Source organism: Lolium perenne, chromosome 3 (genome assembly GCF_019359855.2).
Source record: "Lolium perenne isolate Kyuss_39 chromosome 3, Kyuss_2.0, whole genome shotgun sequence".
Taxonomy (NCBI): Eukaryota; Viridiplantae; Streptophyta; class Magnoliopsida; order Poales; family Poaceae; genus Lolium; species Lolium perenne.
The window spans coordinates 105,983,138-106,001,838 of NC_067246.2; the positions used below are offsets into that span (position 1 = coordinate 105,983,138).

General features: G+C 42.0%; 2 protein-coding genes across 3 annotated transcripts; one reads left to right on the forward strand and one right to left on the reverse strand.

Annotated features, from left to right (window-relative positions):
* Positions 1 to 9,068: 9,068 nt before the first annotated feature.
* On the forward strand, positions 9,069 to 13,602 carry LOC127342080 (uncharacterized). The gene is made up of 2 exons (XM_051368014.2): positions 9,069 to 9,404; positions 12,944 to 13,602. The coding sequence occupies exons 1-2, from the start codon at positions 9,187 to 9,189 to the stop codon at positions 13,386 to 13,388; spliced, it is 663 nt and encodes a 220-aa protein (XP_051223974.1). The 5' UTR covers positions 9,069 to 9,186; the 3' UTR covers positions 13,389 to 13,602.
* A 341-nt stretch (positions 13,603 to 13,943) lies between these two features.
* LOC127342079 (WPP domain-interacting tail-anchored protein 1) lies at positions 13,944 to 18,422 on the reverse strand. Of its 2 annotated transcripts, none has more exons than XM_051368013.2 (5): positions 18,261 to 18,422; positions 17,090 to 17,603; positions 15,896 to 17,016; positions 14,740 to 14,898; positions 13,944 to 14,298 (listed from the first exon to the last, which is right to left on the reverse strand). In XM_051368013.2, the coding sequence occupies exons 2-5, from the start codon at positions 17,583 to 17,585 to the stop codon at positions 14,101 to 14,103; spliced, it is 1,974 nt and encodes a 657-aa protein (XP_051223973.1). In that variant the 5' UTR covers positions 17,586 to 17,603; positions 18,261 to 18,422; the 3' UTR covers positions 13,944 to 14,100. The 2 variants fall into 2 exon arrangements, with proteins under 2 accessions (XP_051223973.1, XP_051223972.1); XM_051368012.2 differs by having other exon boundaries at positions 13,944 to 14,304; positions 18,261 to 18,419.
* Between the last annotated feature and the right edge of the window lie 279 nt (positions 18,423 to 18,701).

Here is an 18,701-nt window from a genome sequence, read left to right on the forward strand (position 1 = left end):
CTGCAGGTGCCTCAACGTTTCAAACGTGGCATGAGATCGAAAGAAAAAGGCAAGTGACCAAATATGAGGAGCCAAAAATAATTCAAGAAAAGAAAGTTTTATAGTACATAGAGGATGACATGCGGGTCCCATGATCCTGCAGGTTCCTCAACGTTTCAAACGTGGCATGAGATCGAAAGAAAAAGGCAAGTGACCAAATATGAGGAGCCAAAAATAATTCAAGAAAAGAAACTTGATTGTACATAGAGGATGACATGCGGGTCCCATGATCCTGCAGGTTCCTCAACGTTTCAAACGTGGCATGAGATCGAAAGAAAAAGGCAAGTGACCAAATATGAGGAGCCAAAAATAATTCAAGAAAAGAAAGTTTTATAGTGCATAGAGGATGACATGCGGGTCCCATAATCCTGCAGGTTCCTCAACGTTTCAAACGTAGCATGAGATCGAAAGAAAAAGGCAAGTGACCAAATATCAGGAGCCAAAAAAAATTCAAGAAAAGAAACTTGATTGTACATAGAGGATGACATGCGGGTCCCATTTAGCAAGAAGCTGGTCTCAACGTTTCCAAGGCGGCAAGGGATCAAAAGAAAAAAGGAAGTAGCCAGAAATCAGGGGGTCAAAAAAAAATCCAAGAATAGAAAGAATTTTGGTTCATAGAGGATGACATGCGGGACCCATGAGTGCCAAAAATAATCCAAGAAAAGAAATTTTATTGTACATAGAGGATGACATGCGGGTCCCATTTTGCAGCAGCGGTCTCAACGTTTCCAAGGCGGCACAGGACCAAAAGAAAAATGAAGTAGCCAGAAATCAGGGGGTGAAAAAAAATCCAAGAAGAAGATTTCAATTGGGCTGCATCTGGACATCTGGGCCTTCGAACTACCCTGCTTGACCTTTTGACTCGTACAATTTCAGCCCACTCCAAAACAGGAAAGTTCGGAATTTTCTAAAAAAAACAGGAAAGTCCTATGCTTCGCAAAAACAAAAAAACAAGGAGATTCAACATATAAGTTTGTTTATGTAAAAATAAAGATTTAATTTATCCGTTTGAAATAGCTCAGAGCGCAATACACTATTTATTGTCTGCAAAATAATCAAGATATCATATGTTTGTTGTACGGGGAGGCTGACATTGGGGACCCATGAGCCAGCAGCGTCGTCAACGTTTTAAAGGCGGCAGGGGATGGAAAGAAAAAATAAACCAAAAATCTGTTGGTAAAAAATCCAAAAAAAGAAACATTTTCGTTCTAAGAGGATGACATGCGGGACCCATGAGGCAGCAGCATCCTCAGCGTTTATTGTTCATAGAGGCTGACATGTGGGACCCGTGAGCGAGCAGCGTCCTCAACGTTTTAAAGGCTGCAGGAGATCGAAAGAAAAAAAAAAGCCAAAAATCGTTTGGTCAACAAAATCCAAGAAAAGAAACATTTACCGTTCTGAGAGGATGACATGCGGGACCCATGAGGCAGCAGCATCCTCAGCGATTTCAAGGCGGCAGGGGATCAAAAGAAAAAATGGAAATATCCAGAAATTGATTAAGGGTTCAAAATAAATCCATGAAAGGAAACTTTTATTGTTCATAGAGGATGACATGTGGGACCGACCTGCCAACAGCGTCCTCATCGTTTCAGAGGGGGCAGGAGATCAAAAGAAAAAGGCAAATAGCCAGAAATTAGGGGTCAAAAATAACTCCAAGAAAGAAAACTTTTATTGTCGTAGAGGATGACATGCGGGACCCATGAGCCAGCAGCTTAGTCAACGTTTCAAAGGCGGCATGAGATCGAAAGAAAAAGGCAAGTGACCAAATATCAGGTGCCAAATCCAAGAAAAGAAAGTTTTATTGTACATAGAGGATGACATGCGGGTCCCATGAGCCAGCAGGTTCCTCAACGTTTCAAACGTGGCATGAGATCGAAAGAAAAAGGCAAGTGACGAAATATCAGGATCCAAAAATAATTCAAGAAAAGAAACTTGATTGTACATAGAGGCTGACATGTGGGACCTATGAGCCAGCAGAGTCCTCAACGTTTCAAAGGCGGCAGGGGATCAAAAGAAAAAGGAAATAGCCAAAAATCAGAGGGTGAAAAAAAACCAAGAAAATGAACTTTTATAGTACATAGAGGATGACATGCGGGTCCCATGAGCCAGCAGGTTCCTCAACGTTTCAAACGTGGCATGAGATCGAAAGAAAAAGGCAAGTGACCAAATATCAGGATCCAAAAATAATTCAAGAAAAGAAAGTTTTATAGTACATAGAGGATGACATGCGGATCCCATGAGTCAGCAGCTTACTCAACGTTTCCAAGGCGGCAGGGGATCAAAACAAAAAGGAAATAGCCAAAAAGCAGAGGGTGAAAAAATCCAAGAAAATAAACTTTTATAGCACATAGAGGATGACATGCGGGTCCCATGAGCCAGCAGGTTCCTCAACGTTTCAAACGTGGCATGAGATCGAAAGAAAAAGGCAAGTGACCCAATATGAGGAGCCAAAAATAATTCAAGAAAAGAAAGTTTTATAGTACATAGAGGATGACATGCGGGTCCCATTTAGCAGCAGCGGTATCACCGTTTGAGAGGCTGCACGGGATCGAAAGAAAAAGGCAAGTGACCAAATATGAGGAGCCAAAAATAATTCAAGAAAAGAAAGTTTTATAGTACATAGAGGATGACATGCGGGTCCCATTTAGCAGCAGCGGTATCACCGTTTGAGAGGCGGCAGGGGATCGAAAGAAAAAGGCAAGTGACCAAATATGAGGAGCCAAAAATAATTCAAGAAAATAAAGTTTTATAGTATATAGAGGATGACATGCGGGTCCCATTTAGCAGCAGCGGTATCACCGTTTGAGAGGCGGCAGGGGATCGAAAGAAAAAGGCAAGTGACCAAATATGAGGTGCCAAAAAAACTCCAAGAAAAGAAAGTTGATTGCACATAGAGGATGACATGCGGGTCCCATTTAGCAGCAGCGGTCTCAACGTTTCCAAGGCGGCAAGGGATCAAAAGAAAAAGGAAGTAGCCAGAAATCAGGGGGTCAAAAAAAATCCAAGAATAGAAAGAATTTTGGTTCATAGAGGATGACATGCGGGACCCATGATCCTGCATCGTAAACGGCTCGATCGGAGAGCGTTGAACGAGATGGCGCGATCGAGAAAAAAAACAATGCCAGAGAGGCTGCCGTCTGGGCCCTACATCCCTCGGTGGTGCGGATTTGCGTTGACTCGGCCGGCAAACCCGAGATTTCGAGATGCACCACGTCCCGGGCCACCATACGCCACGTTTTGGCCGTTTTCGTCGGGCTAGGTGGCCTCAAAAACGAGAAAAAAACGTTTTGACATGCACAACGGAGAGACCAAAAATCGTCGGCCATGGTCACCAGCAACCACGGCGCGACTTCAACTTCGTCGGCCATGGCAACTTTTCTTGTAGTGTATCCTATCGAGCACAAACCTGAACCTTGCGCGTCCCTCTCGAGTCGGCAAGCTCCATCTTCACCCTCTTCATCATTGTACATGCCACCGTCTTCCTCAACATTCACGCCACCGTCTTCTTCGATCTTGTACACACGCCACCGTCTTCATTCATCTTCTACGCCGTCTTCGTCTCTCTTCATCTTCAACACCGTATTCGTCTCTCTTTGACACCATCTTCAACATTGTACTCCGTCTTCTCCATCTTGCAACCTTGAGTCCAACACATGGCTATGGACTTGACCTAAGATATATTCTCAATGCAACCGTTAGTCCATAGGGATTGTCATCAATTACCAAAACCACACATGGGGCAATGGACATGTTCTTTCAGACTCTTGTTTTGATTTGATGAGTAAGGTGCTTGGTTGTCATGCTCTCATCCATAGCAATCCTTTAAGCATGAGGTGGCATAGCTTAGGATTCAAGCTATGTAGATATTTTCATCCTATGTGGCATGGGTATTATCCTCTTATGTGATTTGTTTTTGGATAGCCAAGTGGTTTTTGTTACTAAATATCTTGTGAATGATTTTATGCTTGTGGGTGAGTCACTATATCATATGTGATTGTATTTATATTATAATTGGGATCAAAATTTCAAAGATAAGGATTATACCCCAATTTTGAATGGTGATGTTTGATTTCACCAAGGCATGATCATATGAGTTTCAAAATACTCATATAGTTTATTTTATTCAAATAGTTTGAACTATAATTCGTAATGTAAACGAATTTAGTTTTGTGATATTTCACATATTTAATAAGTTATGATTAAAATCAGAATGTGTGGCTTTTATGCACTTAGGTCCTTGTGTTTTACCATATTTGGTAATAAGTTTTAAAGTGAATTCAATTATACCCCAAGGTAGTTGCTCAACTTTTAAGTGTTAATAATTTAGAGTTTGTTTCTTATCTCTTTGCTGGGTATAGACCTCTCCCATCTATAGGTTTTAATGATAAGCTTGTGTTGGTGTTAAATTCAAAAGTCTAGTTCAAGAAATACCATGAGGTTCATGGTAGGAATATTTATTTGTTAAAGACATGGAAAACATAAGTCAAGAATGGTTTCTCATCTGTTTCTTGCTCTTTGATTTGTAGTTGCATATGAATCAAGGTGTTAGTGCAAGGAATACCCTATTATGATCTTTTAGAAGATCAAGCAATTGATCATTGCTTAAAGTGTTGTTGTGTTGGTTTTAGTTCCATTTGATCTAACCCATAGATCAAATCATCTCTATCCAAAACAAGGTTTTTGCAAATATCACATTGAGGTTTATAGCACTTGACTTGATGAGCTACTTCAATTCCATCAGGTCAAGTAAAACTTCAGTTACTATGACAGGTTTTATTTGAAAGCGCGAAAATTCCCCGGATTTTCTATGCATGAATGCAATGCACACATTTGTTTCCTCTTTTTTTGTAACCCGGGAAAACCTAGTCGCCAGTCTCTACTCTCTAGCTCTAGTCCAATATCGTGAGAGAGTGTGTCGTTGCTAGTTCAGTGTGAAGCAAGACTCTTTCAGTTTGATATTGGTTCCACAACATCATCACTCAAATGGAGATGGTGGTGTTACACGAAATAAAAGTCCTCCATCTCCAATCTCGTCCTGGTGACCCTTGGTTCATGTTGTCTTCATGAACAAGTGAGATTTTGTTGTGGTGCATATGTATGAATCCATGTTGAAAGAGCAAGTCTCTAATCCTCGGGTTTTGTATGTTTGTTGACAACCTAGGAACAAATTTTACCATGTGCTTAAGTGTGTTGGGAATTTCAATGATGCACAATACGGTTGTTGACCAATGGCTCATGAAACTGACCATATTATCTCCATCTAAACCGGAATATTTCGTTACAATATGCATCGAATATCTTTCTCGACCCACTAATAAATGCTAATCAATGTCAAGATGTGCAAATCCTCTACTTTATTTGTTTTGGGCATGAATGAAAGAAATTGGAGGAAATTAAGGGAATTTAATGAAGAATCATTGGTTTGATTCATCAACAATTCAACCAGGGTCACGAAACGCTTCACAAAGCAATTAACGACCACTGGTACGGTCAGGCCCACATGTATGGCATGATCGTACGATGTGTTGGTTGCTCTGCCTCGTCAAACCTAATATAAAACTTGAAAGGACTCAAGGCATTTGATGAACACACGCAGAGAAAAACCCTATTCCACTGCTAGATCAGATCTCATCTTCACCGAAGCCTCGAAGCCGCCGCCATTGACTTCGACGCTTCATCAACATCATCACCATCTCCATCCCCTCTCCATATACTTGTAATCTCGATTCGATATACGATTGGCGGTATTGTAAGACTCATCATTCATATCTTTGAGATTTGTTATACAATGTTAACTATGTTGATCCAATTATGTGTGATTTGTCCACTTGGGATATGGGCTAAGGCCTAATCATCGCAGCAATATTTGCATCTAACTTCGAACGATCAATTGAGTTAACGCTCAGATTTTGGCTATTGAGTTGGTTAAGCACGTGTAGCAGCAATGCTATGATGGGTAAAAGTTTCAGCTTTCTCGTGGATCTGCGTTGCAAGCAAGCTTGGAGCACTCCTCTAGGAGCTATGAGAAATCGTTATACCTAAAAAAGGGCAACCTTGGTAATGCTCACGAGTGTCTTTTCTTTGCCTACACGGTCTCGATTTTACTAATAAGTATTTTGGCACTGTCTCGGAGAGCGGACGAGTTACGCTCGAGCTTGTTTGCACACGGTAAGTGTGTGGCTGTGGTGAGTCCAGAAGCAATTAATGTTGCAATTTGTTTGTTATAAGAAATAAGCTCAATTTTGCAATACCAGTGTACGCTTAACATAGGTATGCGTACGTTATTAAATGAATCTGGCTGGTAGGTGAAATAGTATGCGTGATACATTCGGCTGGATGTTTTGGCACATCATGGACCAGGGATTGCGGACGTGTGTACCTAATTTCATCGTGGTTATTAAGAAAAACGGGATTAGATTTTTGTAGGTCAAGTTAAATCTAGCTTGTTTTTTTCTCAAAATTGCAAAATGGCATTTAATACTTTTTTAAAATATGTAAATAAATTTAGATGTGAACAATGTTGTGTTGCACCAATTGCTACATTTGATTTCGAGATACTTTATATTCGTGGTTGCACAAAAAGATAAAACCTAACATAATTTTGTAGATTTTAAATTTTGCATTGTTCACTACTATAGATGTCTGATTTTCTTCTTCTTTTTTTGCACAGATTGGAATATACTGTATTGCGAGTTGAAATTTTACATGTTGGTAGAACACATCATTGTCTACCTCTAGATTTAGTTTCCGATTTTTTGAACTTTAAAACGCAGTTCTCAATTTTTTAAAGAAAAAGAGAGATACATGTATCCCGTGCTACATTTTTAGTGTCCGAGAATATGTATATTTTTACGATTGGAAGGTATGCAGATTAATATTTGATTGCTAACTTCGAGCATACTTATGGTTCCAATCTTGGTGTATCCAGGGGAAAAATAGTCAGATTAAGTGACGCTCCAATTTGTCAGTCAGTACCTATTTTTATAGAGCTAGGTTAATTTAGACACCTGCTCAGTACATATAACGGGTCAAGGTGGTTGGTGTACAAGTACGAACCGCCTCTGGCGTCTTTGCTCAAGTTTCATTCGAGCTAGTAGGTGGTTGGCTGGTCCCATGCATGTATTTGGATATCCGCTTACATATAAATACTTGCTGGAATACAAAGGTGGGGAGAGAAACGAGTGGCCTGATGAGGTTAGGATAACCGGAGCAACCCAGCCCGGGCGGAGCTAGGAGTTTCCGCACTGTCTCGTTACTAACAAGTTGAGATTCTTGAAAAATAAGGAAGAAATTAAGTGTTAGACAGCCACTATTTTTTAGAGTGGGTGTTAATGAGCTGCTCTAATATTACATGACTTTTGACAAATATTTAAACACTCTAAACTTGATAAAAACATATTGGTCTCAAATATTTAACTCTTGTTAATAGAGGCTGTAAAGATTTTTCTTTGCGAACCTAGCTAAACTCTTGAAACTTGTTAATTAGGAAGCGAGGATAGGTGCAACCATTCAAATATTTGTATGATTGGATTTAAGGTTGCAGGATTTGTGAATAAGATGAGATACCAATTCCAAGTTGTGATTTCTTTTATTTAAAGCTCTGACTCTCCGCTATCGTTCTTTATTACTTTGCCACTCGAGGGTAAGTAATAGCTAAGCTTGGAGGAGTTGATAGCTCCTATTTTGATCACTTTTTACAAGGAATTTTCTACTCATTCTTGTTTGGTTTCGACGGTTTTCTGTTTTCAACTAACACTTGTATAATAAAAACATAGAAACCTTATTTTGTATTGTGACTTTCAGGTGCCCAACACTTTTGGAAGAAGTGGAACCCATTTATGAGCTAATTGGAGGATATTTGACAAGTTAATTCCTAATTCGAAGATAAACCATAATACACTTAAGAAGTTTTAGCGAGGACTCGTTTGGCGGCAGCCCGCCCGTACGGTCCGGACGTACCAGATTCCACTGCCTTCGTCTCTTCAAAAGGAATAACCTTTGTGAAGGACGGGCAGAGAAAAAAAAAAGACAGAAAAAAGAGAACACAATCATGCCCCGCAAAGCCTGCCCTTGGGGAGCGCCAAATATGACCCAGGCTACCAAACGTGCCCTCATTGAACACCACTTTTTTGGAGGGAGAATAAAGTACATACGTATACGCTCACAAATACGTATATACACTTACCCCTACGAATGCAACCATGCACATCATACCCTATAAGCACCTTCGAGAGACTAAGTCCAAGAAACTGATTCGACAGGTCTTGAGGCTAGCGAAGTCACCACATGCATATTCCTATTGACGGGAACGCCGCCTCCCACCGAAAAATATATTCATCTTTATGAGACATCGAAGTATCGATAATCAACCTGTGATTAGATGGTTAGGAGGGTACCAAGCAGTGGTACCCAAACCCACCAGAGTTTAAACCCTAGAGTTTAAAGCCCATAAAGGTGAAATATTCTTTAAGTTGAGGCGACGTTCCCGCCGCGAGGCGTTTGTGGTGACTTCGTTAAACCCTAGAGTTTATATGCATTTATAAAGATGAATATATGTGGGTATTTGTTTTGAAAAAGAAAAGATATTGAAGTGTTTGATGGGCTGCCGACCTCCTTTGGTACTCCATCGACACATCTACTTAGGAGTTGAGGCATGGATTAAAGAAAATGACCAGTCTTGAGAACTAACCCGTTATTGGGTGGTTAGGATGGCAGTGGCACCTCCAGTCTACCAGAGTTTAACCCCCAAGTTTGACACTTCGGTGTTTCATTAAAGTCAGAATATTTTTTAGTGGGAGGCGACGTTCCCGTCCACAATGAGGTGTTGTTTCATTAAAGGCGGGAAAGCGACGTTCCCATCGACAGCTAGACGTAATCTCAATATCCGTCAGATGAAGTTTCTTTAACTTAATCTCTCGGAGGTTCTCATAGAGGTAGAGGTAGAGTGTGAGTTACGTTTATAGGGAGGAACGTATGCTATGTGATGTGTTTAGAAAAGAAGAAAAATCAATCCTCCTTGCATGACACGCTCCCCATTTCCCCATTTTGGAGGAAGTACGCTGTACACGCATCCTTCGCGTATTTCCCCAGCCTCCCACAAAGTGCAGAGCAAACACTGACACCGAAGCTACCGGCGCGGCGACGACCATGGGGATGCACCGTCCAGCGGTGCTCTCGCTCCTCCTCCTCCTACTCATCACCCTCGCCCTGCTCTCGCCGGCCGCCCGCGCCTCGGAGTCGCCGCAGTACACGACGGTGCACGCGGAGTCGGACTTCGAGGTGCGGCTCTACGACGACACCGTCTGGATGTCCGCCCCCTCCGACCACACCTCCTTCCACGTCGCCACCAAGCTCGGCTTCCATAGGTAATACACTTCTAGCCGCCCATCCCTTGAGGTCCCCCAAGACGGATTTGCTTGGATTCGTACGGAATCACCTGATTGATCGATTCATTCGAGCCTCTAAGCACGCCGCCCTGGGCCTGCAGTCCGTGGAGACGAATCTTGCCGTCCTTCGATTTGTTCCTGGAGTGTGTTGATTCTTGCGCAGGGACGGCGACTTGACCAAGAAATTGATAGATTCTACTACAAGAAATTGATGGGGAAGTTAGGTGGTTTGGTTCAGTTTGCCTTTCATTACGGTGCTTGTACATCTCAGCTCAGACTTCAGTGAGAAGGATGTGACCCTGATGAGTAGAGAGAAAGAGAGTAGCTATGTTCAGTTCTAACCTGACAAGTATTCGGGTTGCTAGGGAATCCGTACCACTAAAAGTGCAGTGTCAGACATCCCTTCGTGAGAATGATCGGATCTCAGGTAGAGCTTTAGGCTGGAAGCTTATGGTTTGTGAATCATCTTCAGTATAGGCAAAAGCTAACTATTCTTCATGCCGGTGATCAATCGCAAAATTGTGAAAGATCTGCAAAAGTAAACATAGTTCATTTCTGACATGGGAGTGTAGCATTGTTAGTATCTATAATCTGACTTTGCCGCTTTGATGTACGAAATAAGCCAAGCTCCAAAATAACTAGGTTATATAAATTATGATAGGACTTCCGTGTCGGCAAACATGGTGGCCGATAGAATAGTTTTTATTTACTGCTGTAAATAAATATCCAGGGTGTATTCTGCTCCAATGTTAACAATTGGTCTACCGCATTGGTGGACATGGTGGCTATAGAATACTCTATATTTAACTACTATAAGGAGATATCCAGGGTGTAGTCTGGAATTCGGCTGTTCTGCCTTCTTTTGTTTTACGTAAGGGGCTTCTCTTCATTTCAGGAACTGATATTAAGATCTCTGCCATGTCTTTTTTTTCCTCCATTGTGATGCATAACAGGGGGAAAAAATGAATGAACTGTGAAACTGATAATTTATAGGCCCCAACAGTTGGCTCAATTCCGAGTGATGTTTCCACCCAGCCTTGCAAAAGTTCAACTAATGCCATATATCAAGTTTGCTAATTTCTGTATAAATATTCACCAGCAGCATGCGAACCTATATTCAACTCTAACCTGAGAAGTATTTGGGTTGCTGGTGAATCTGTTGCACAGAAAATGTAGGGTCAGCCATTCCTTCACGAGAATGATCCGATCTCAGGTAGAGTTTAGGCTGGAAACCTATGGTGAATCATCTTCAGTATAGACAAAAGCTAACTATTCCTGATGCTGGTGACCAATTGCAAAATTATGGAACATAGTCCATTCCTAACCTGGTAGCATGATAGTACTAGTATATATAATCTGGCTTTGCTGCTTTGATGTATGAAAATTGAAAAGGGCCAAACTCTAAAATAACTAGGTTATCCAAATTATGATAGGACTACCATGTTGGCTGACATGGTGGCTAATATAATGGTTTTCTTTACTTTTTTTTGCGAATAAAAATTATAATGGTTTTTTTTACTTACTGCTGTAAGGAAATATCCAGGGTTTAGTCTGCATCGATACTAGTAATAGGTATACCGGCTTCCACATTTGTCGAAATCTTGGCTATAGAACAGTATATTTACTGCTATACGGAAATTTGCAGAGTGTAGTCTGCATCAAATACTAACAATTCAGTGATTCTGCCCTCTTTTGTAGTCTTCATTTTATTAAGATCTCTGCATGTCTTCTTTGCCTCCATGTCCGAATAATTCTTGGTGCATAACAGGGAGAAGATGCATCATCTTTTGTTTTGTGAAAGTAATAATTTAAAGGCAACAACAGTTGGCTTAATCCCAGGTGTTATTTCAACCTACGCCGCCAATGCGATATATCAAATTTGCTAACTCGTGAAATATGAATATTGCATGAGGTAATTGTTCCCCAGCAGCATGTGAACGTATGACGGCATCTTTTTTTTAGCCGAAAACTGTAGGGCAGACCTCGACAGTAAATTTTACTAAAAGAGAAAATATGGACAAGAAAGAAGAAGAGAATGTACAAAAAAAGGGCTTAGCGCAGGGCATAGCCCAAAGAAACTACAGAGCGTCTAGCCAGGCAAAGAGAGGAGATTTCAGGTCGTCCTGTAAGAATGAAGGAAGATGTCCCTTATAAAATAGAAGGACCACGCTTTATCAAAAATGAGAGAGTTCCTATGCTTCCAAATCTGCCAACAAGCGGTGGCAAACGCTTCAAAGAAGAAAGGTCTTCCAAAGTTCCATCTTGCAGCTGTGATCAACTGAGGGAGGTCTAGACTGTCATTAATCGTCATATTGATAGATTGCTAGCATTGTCAACTGAAAGTGCAGCTCCAGAAAAGATGATCCCTGGTCTCTACAGTACCTGCATCACATAGGTGGCAGGGGGCATTGTCGTTGAGAGTTAAGTTTTTCTTAGTAACATATCCTTTGTATTTAGGTGGTCATTAGCGAGGAGCCAGAAAAAAGATTAGATCTTATATGTGCATTTTGATTCCCAGATCCAAAGCGAGGAATGGGGGTCCAAATATGTTCAAAATTCAACTTGTAGATTTTGCTGGCAGAGAAACAGACGCCCCAACTGTAGGACCATATGTCCTTCTCTCTGGCATTGATATTGGCTCTAGTTTGGCTCAGAAGGAGATTGAAATCCTGAAATTCCTTAAAAGCTTGGGTGGACAATGGGAGATGAAAAGCATCAATGGGGTGATCCAGCTCGAGCATATTCTTTTTCGAGAAAACGCAATAGACTATTGTGTTTCATTGCATTGGAAAGGTAGAGTTCAGATTTACAAGCCTCCTAAGAGGCCACAAGCGAGCCAAAAAAAGAGGAAGACATATCAGCTCGAGCATATTCTTCACCGAGGATAACTTGTCAATAGCGAAAGAGTGAAGCCTGTGGAACTTTGTCATGAGTAAATCTGTAGTCCATTTGTCACTCCAAATAAGGGCGGTGTCACCAGAAGCAGTCGAGCAGGAGGCAATTATTTTGAACTTTGAGCAAAGTTTGACAAGATCTCTCCACCAAAAAGAGATAGAGATAACACTGGCTTGTGTAGTAGAATTGTTGTAAATACTCCAAAATTAGATGGACCCAAGGGATATTCTCTTTGTTGAAAAATTTATGCAAGAACTTGATAAGAAGGGCCTCATTGTGGGAAACTAGATTAGTGATGCCCAAACTGCCTTTGGACTTTGGCCTGCAAACTAAATCCCAGGCTGGCAAGGATTTAATGACGACGTTATATTCTGCAAGTTATTCTGACTTCTTTTTTTTGTGTGAAAGCTAATTCTGACTTTAGGCTTCCAGGTAGGTTATTGTGTGCACATTAAGTTACACCAATCAATAGCACTGATTAAATGGTTACATTGATGTTTGTCCATAATTTGCTCTCCATTGCCCCGCTCTGAATTTCTATTTCGTCCTATGTGCTGAATTTGCTGTGGTTGGTCATAACCCTACATATTCTGAGCCTTAATGGTGTTCCTGATACCTGCCAGGTTGTTCCAGTACCTGATGGGCGCAAACCTCAACTCCTCTAGGATCAGAATGACAACGCCTATCCTAACAAGCATCGTCGTCCCAGGCGAAGGGGCTCTGCAATCTTCAACATATTTTGTCCGTCTGTACCTACCTACACAGTTCCAAGCTTCCCCTCCTGTCCCTCTGCCTGAACTGAACCTCCGTCCAGATATGTGGCCAGGCCACTGCATCGCCGTCAGGAGCTTCTCAGGTTACGCCAGGGACAAAAATGTTGTCGATGAAGCTGACAAACTCGCCATGAGCTTGAGCCGGTCACCGTGGGGCAACTCCACAAACTATCCTAGCAAGAACGCCTACTCGATTGCACAGTACAACAGCCCCTTCCGCATCATCGGCCGTGTCAACGAGGTGTGGTTCGACGTCGACTGCAAATCTACATCTACTGGGGTCGAGGCATACTGAAATGCTCTAATGCAGTATGCCATCACCAAAGAACCGACTTGCATCACTATCCTCTTGTATATATATGTTGTCTTGGTTATTGTATGCTTGTGATGGCTCTGTCATGTCCATCCAGCACAGCAGTGACGAAGTAACACAATGGATTTCATGTCTACTCCATGTCGCTTGGAATAATCTTGTGTTCGAAATGTTTACACTCGGCCATTCCAGTCAATAGTTGGCTTGCCCATCTTATAGCTGTAGATGCAAACTGAATTCGAAAATGTTGTACAGTGAAATTCCAAACATGAAAAGCCTTCTCATTGAGCTGAGCCTGAATCCAGTTTAACAACCCGGAAGGGATCAACGTGCTGGTACATTAACTAACAGTACCAGCTTATATATAACAAAATGCAGACGACATATAACCTTTTAAGTTGGGTATCATCAATGGAATTGGAATGTAAAACGGCAAGTTATGAAATGTTAATTGTCCTGAACATAGTTCTATGTCAGTCTCATGGTTCATCAACTCGTAGTCAGAGAAAGTCAGAATCAGCACAACATGGAGGACCATATAAAGATCAGAAAGCTTAAACAGAGCTACTAGGTACATAGTTGGCACAAATGCTGGGAAAACACATGACAGGGGCTACTTACAAAATTGGCTATCCGTACGAATAGGTCAGGACAGAAATGAGATAAGCATTCCTCAATCGTTACCAGACATGACCTATTCTAAACCTGGCACTACAGATTGTGTCAGTAGGTGCACAAGAGTTGCAGCCAACAAGACAAACAATGCCGCGAAAATGTACTTCCAGTTAAGCTGTGTTGGCTGGATGGACCGCACTGTCTCAAGAGTGCCAGATTCATCCTCCAGTAACGCAGCAATCACAGCTTCGTTCCCTCCAAGATTGTCAGCCGCTGTCTTCACCTTTGAGCACATACGCAAATGTCAGAACTTTCTGCTTCTTTTTGCAAGGGCATAAATGATACATTTAGGCTACATGATGTATAAGCTGAACATACTGATCGTATTAGTAAAAAAATCAAAAAGGAAAAAGGTCTACAGAACAATTGCATTTTTTCCCAAAAGGAGGTTATACACAGAACAATTCTATAGGATAACACAAGTTCCATACTGTATATTAGCCCTAACCAAAGTCTGTGTCGATCAAACCACAAATATTCTAGCTGCACGTGTATACATTCAAGTTTTGTCAGTAGCAACTTGCATTATGAGTTAGGACTATCGAGAAATAGCATGGTACAAGGATGAGAACCATTGTTCATATCAACAGTAGTGGGAAAGCCAAGAAATTTGCTGCCTACGTTTTTGCACAAGAAAGCAAGAGATCTAAGTACTGACCTGTGTCTGCATTGGTGAAGAAGTCAGTAGTACTTCCTCTGTTACATTAGTGAGTTCACCTTCATTAGCAGCAATACTTTTGCTCAACAAGATACCTTCGCTGGCATTCTCTTTGCATTTTTGAGCCAACATCCTGTTCTTCTTTGTTAGCGCAACAATCTATAAAGAACATACATCAAGGAGATGATTAAAAAATAGCCATTATATTTACACTGATTATCATATACACACTTCACAACAAGGCAAACTGTAAGTAAACAGTATAAGATAATACCCAAACACAATTTCCAAAGAAAGTTGTTGATTAATGATAGGTCTATTGCAATATCTGATGCCAGAAAAGGCCACACAAATGGGTGGTAAAAGCCGCATGATAATCTTGAAAGAGTTCAAAAGTAAAAGGAAGATAATGTACAGTCTATGCCATGGACTTGCATAAATAGATGCAACCAAAATTCGAAGTTGGTCAACTGGATGTTAGAGCAAGATCAGTCCACTCCCTTCAGGTATGAGCCTGAACGGTTACAAACGTTTTAAAGAACATGCAAGATATGACATATCAAGTAACTGGTGTCAACATACGCTCAGGACAATGCAGCATAATGCACGATCTTGTATAAACTCAATTTCAACTCTAATTAATCATTTATTTACCCTTCACGCAGTGCTCCTCATATCTTATTCTCCTTGTTAAATCAGAGCACTGAACACATTTGTATACTTGTGATCGAACTCTTGCTTCGGGATCAATCATATTTTGTCTGCTTGAGATGAAATGCAGCAATAAATAGTGTAGTATACTGGCAAAACAGAGTTCCAGTTTGTCTACGCATGATATAATTCTTGATTCCTGACCAAAATCTGTGATCCGTTAAGAATCACAGATGCCAATCAAATTTTCATCCTTTTAATGCTTGCTTCTGAACCCGAACTCCAAAGACGGATTTTAATTTATCCTACATTTTCCTGGGACATCTAAATTCCTGGAACAACTGGTTATTCTGTACGACACTAGCCAGACACAAAATGCATATGCACCAAAGCACAAATAATTCTTTTTTGCTGCAAACATGTATAATAAATTCATAACACCCGAACTGCATACATACACACAATAGTAAAAATAGTGAATTTTCCATAATAACAACACGCATACCTGTAGATGAAGGCGTTCTCTTTCCAATGCAAGTTTAGCGACCAAGTCAGAGATAGTCTTAGTTTTAATACCAATATCTTTGGCAGTGGACAGCTTTTGTCGGTTGGCATGACGCAACGAGTTCTCTAGACTTTCAACCCGGCCTCTCAGAAATGAAAGCTCTTCACTAAGCTCTAAGTTAGTATCTGTCAACAACGTACATTTTGATTCAGCACTCTCAGCCCTGGTTTCAGCTTTCGAATACTTCTCCTTCAGATCCTGAATCATGTGTTCCATATCAGATATTGAAGACCTTAACATACCCTGGTGTTCACTAATAGCCTCAAGTGATGCTCTTGCGTGCTCTAATTGAGCGTCTGACTCCATAAGTTTCTGTTCCAATAAGTCTGCCCTATTTGATCCATGAGACTTCAGAGAGTTTAGCTCCCCATTAAGTTGTACATTAGCTTGAGTGAGCTCTACGCACCTTGCTTCAGCATTTTGTGCTCTACTTTCTGCTTTAGAAATGGTATCTTTAATATCATTGATGATATTCTCGAATGTGCTTATCTCAGATACTGACATATTCTGCATTTTTTCATTTGCTCCTCCTGATGGCCATTCTTCCAGTTTCTGAAGCTTATGCTGTAAAGTAAAGAGCTCAGGGGTTGACGACCTTTGACTCTGCATAGCTTCCTTGCTGGCATCCTTTTCACTGATGTCTTGCGCCATCTCTGATGAGCCTTCCAAAGCATTTAATTGCACTAAGCTTTGCTCTAGCTTTGATTTAAGGTCATCTTCCCTACGACCTGATGCACTTAGCTCTGACTGCATGGTACTAATTCTATCAGTAAGTTCCTTTGAAATACCAAGAAACAGCTCGGAAGCATTTTCTGCCGCAAATGTTCTTTCAGAAATCGCTTCCACTGATTCCTCCAGGAAATATGAGTCCTGTTCTACATGATGGAGTTTCATTTTGAGTTCTTCCACAACAGCCCCTGAATCGCTTAGCTTCTTTTCAAGATCTAGCTCATTTGCTATCGACTGTTCTAACATATGCAGAACATTTCTTTGGTCCTCAGCCTGCATAGTTGTGGGAGACGACGCGTGTCCATTTTCATATGCTCCACCTTCACCGGTTCCTGTAAAAATCAAATGGTCAGGAACTGGATGCACTCAACATTTACAGAGGGATTAAAATTCTATGAAGCATACCAGATTTTTGGTGGGAAGGGTCCATGACTTTATCAAAGTTTTCAGACTCCCTTCTAATAGTGCTGATGAGCTCCTTCATCTCCACCAAAGCCTTCGTGGCAGCATGCAGCTTACCCTTCAGCCTGCCCTCTGATTCTTCCTCATTCACCTCCTTTTCGACACTTCCAATATCGGTTTGAATAGAACCGACTAACTTCTCCAGCTCGCTAACCTCTGAATCTAGAATCCCGTACAGGGCGTCGAATTCGAAGGCCTTCTTGAGCGACTCGGTCGAGAGCGAGTCAGGGTCCAGCATGAGAGCCTCGATATCGTACGCTCGATGCGCCACCTCCATCAGCAGCATCTGTAGATTCAGCAACTTCTCGGAGCCGAACGAGACTTCGAGCTCCACCCTAGACACGATATCCGCGGTTGTTACCTCCCCATTCGACCCGTTTCCTTGGGACCTATCGGTTTCCTGGAAACCGTCATCGTCATGAGTGATCTGAGAGTCCATGGTCCTTACTTATGCCTCCTGCAAATTATAAACAACAAGGTGTATGCATGAGAAATAAGCAGGATTTTCGTTTTAGTTAAAATCTGAGGTAACTAGGATAGTAGAAAATAAAATAAAAGCAGAGATGCTCCGCAAGTGCTCGATTAAGCTAAAATTTGGCCGAATACTAAAACACGCTGATTCTAATTGGAGGTGATCAGATCGAGCGGTCATCAATTATGCTCAAATTTGGATGCAAATCGATTAGACACAACTAAGTTTATGGCCTGCTTGCCTGTAAGGTCGAGAACTTGATGGATTGGTTAGCCTTGCTAGCTTGACCACAAAATAGTGTATAATTAAGATGATACTACGTATCACCTAAATCCGCCTTAATTTAGAATTAAGCTAATAAGTAGATGAAATTTGTCCGTGGTCGGCCCCTCATAACGACACGTGCACACACCACTCCAAATCGTGCGCGTGCGTGCGTGCGCAGCCCTGGCTGTCTGGTTGGCTCCTGGTCCTGGATGGGGTAGGGTATTCCAACCGAAATCCTAATCACGCGAGAAACGAAAGGTCGGGCAGCGGGCGGCGGGCGCGCCGAACCATCCGGCGATGGCATACACGCATATGGCGCGGCGGCGCGCGATCGAGCGCTGAGGGGCGAAGGGACGAGGAGGGAGGAGCAGATACCTTGTGTTGGAGGCCGGGGGGCGAGCGGATTGGTGCCGTCGCCGTCGCCGTGGAGCTCGCGCGGCGGCTGTAGGTGTGGCGTCGCGATAGGAACGGAGGATTTGAGGATTTGTTGGGAATGGAAAGAGGAGGGGTTTTGGCCTTGGTTACCGTTTCCGCTGATTCGTCGGGTGCGGCCGCGGCCATGTTGGGCGGCGTGGCACGAGGGGGTGACGTGGCGCGGACGTGGCAGGCGTGGGTTGGATCGACAGCAGAGTGCAAGCGCGCACGGACGAAGACGACGAGACGCTTCCTGGAGACTATTGTTCGGTGCTGTCCCCGAATCGCCAAGTTTAAATTTGATTCTCGATCGTATTTTAATGTGATTTGATTCTCCAAGTGGACTAGGGAGACTCGTCGTGTCCATTCCAAACATTATTTATCAATCCATATGATGACGAT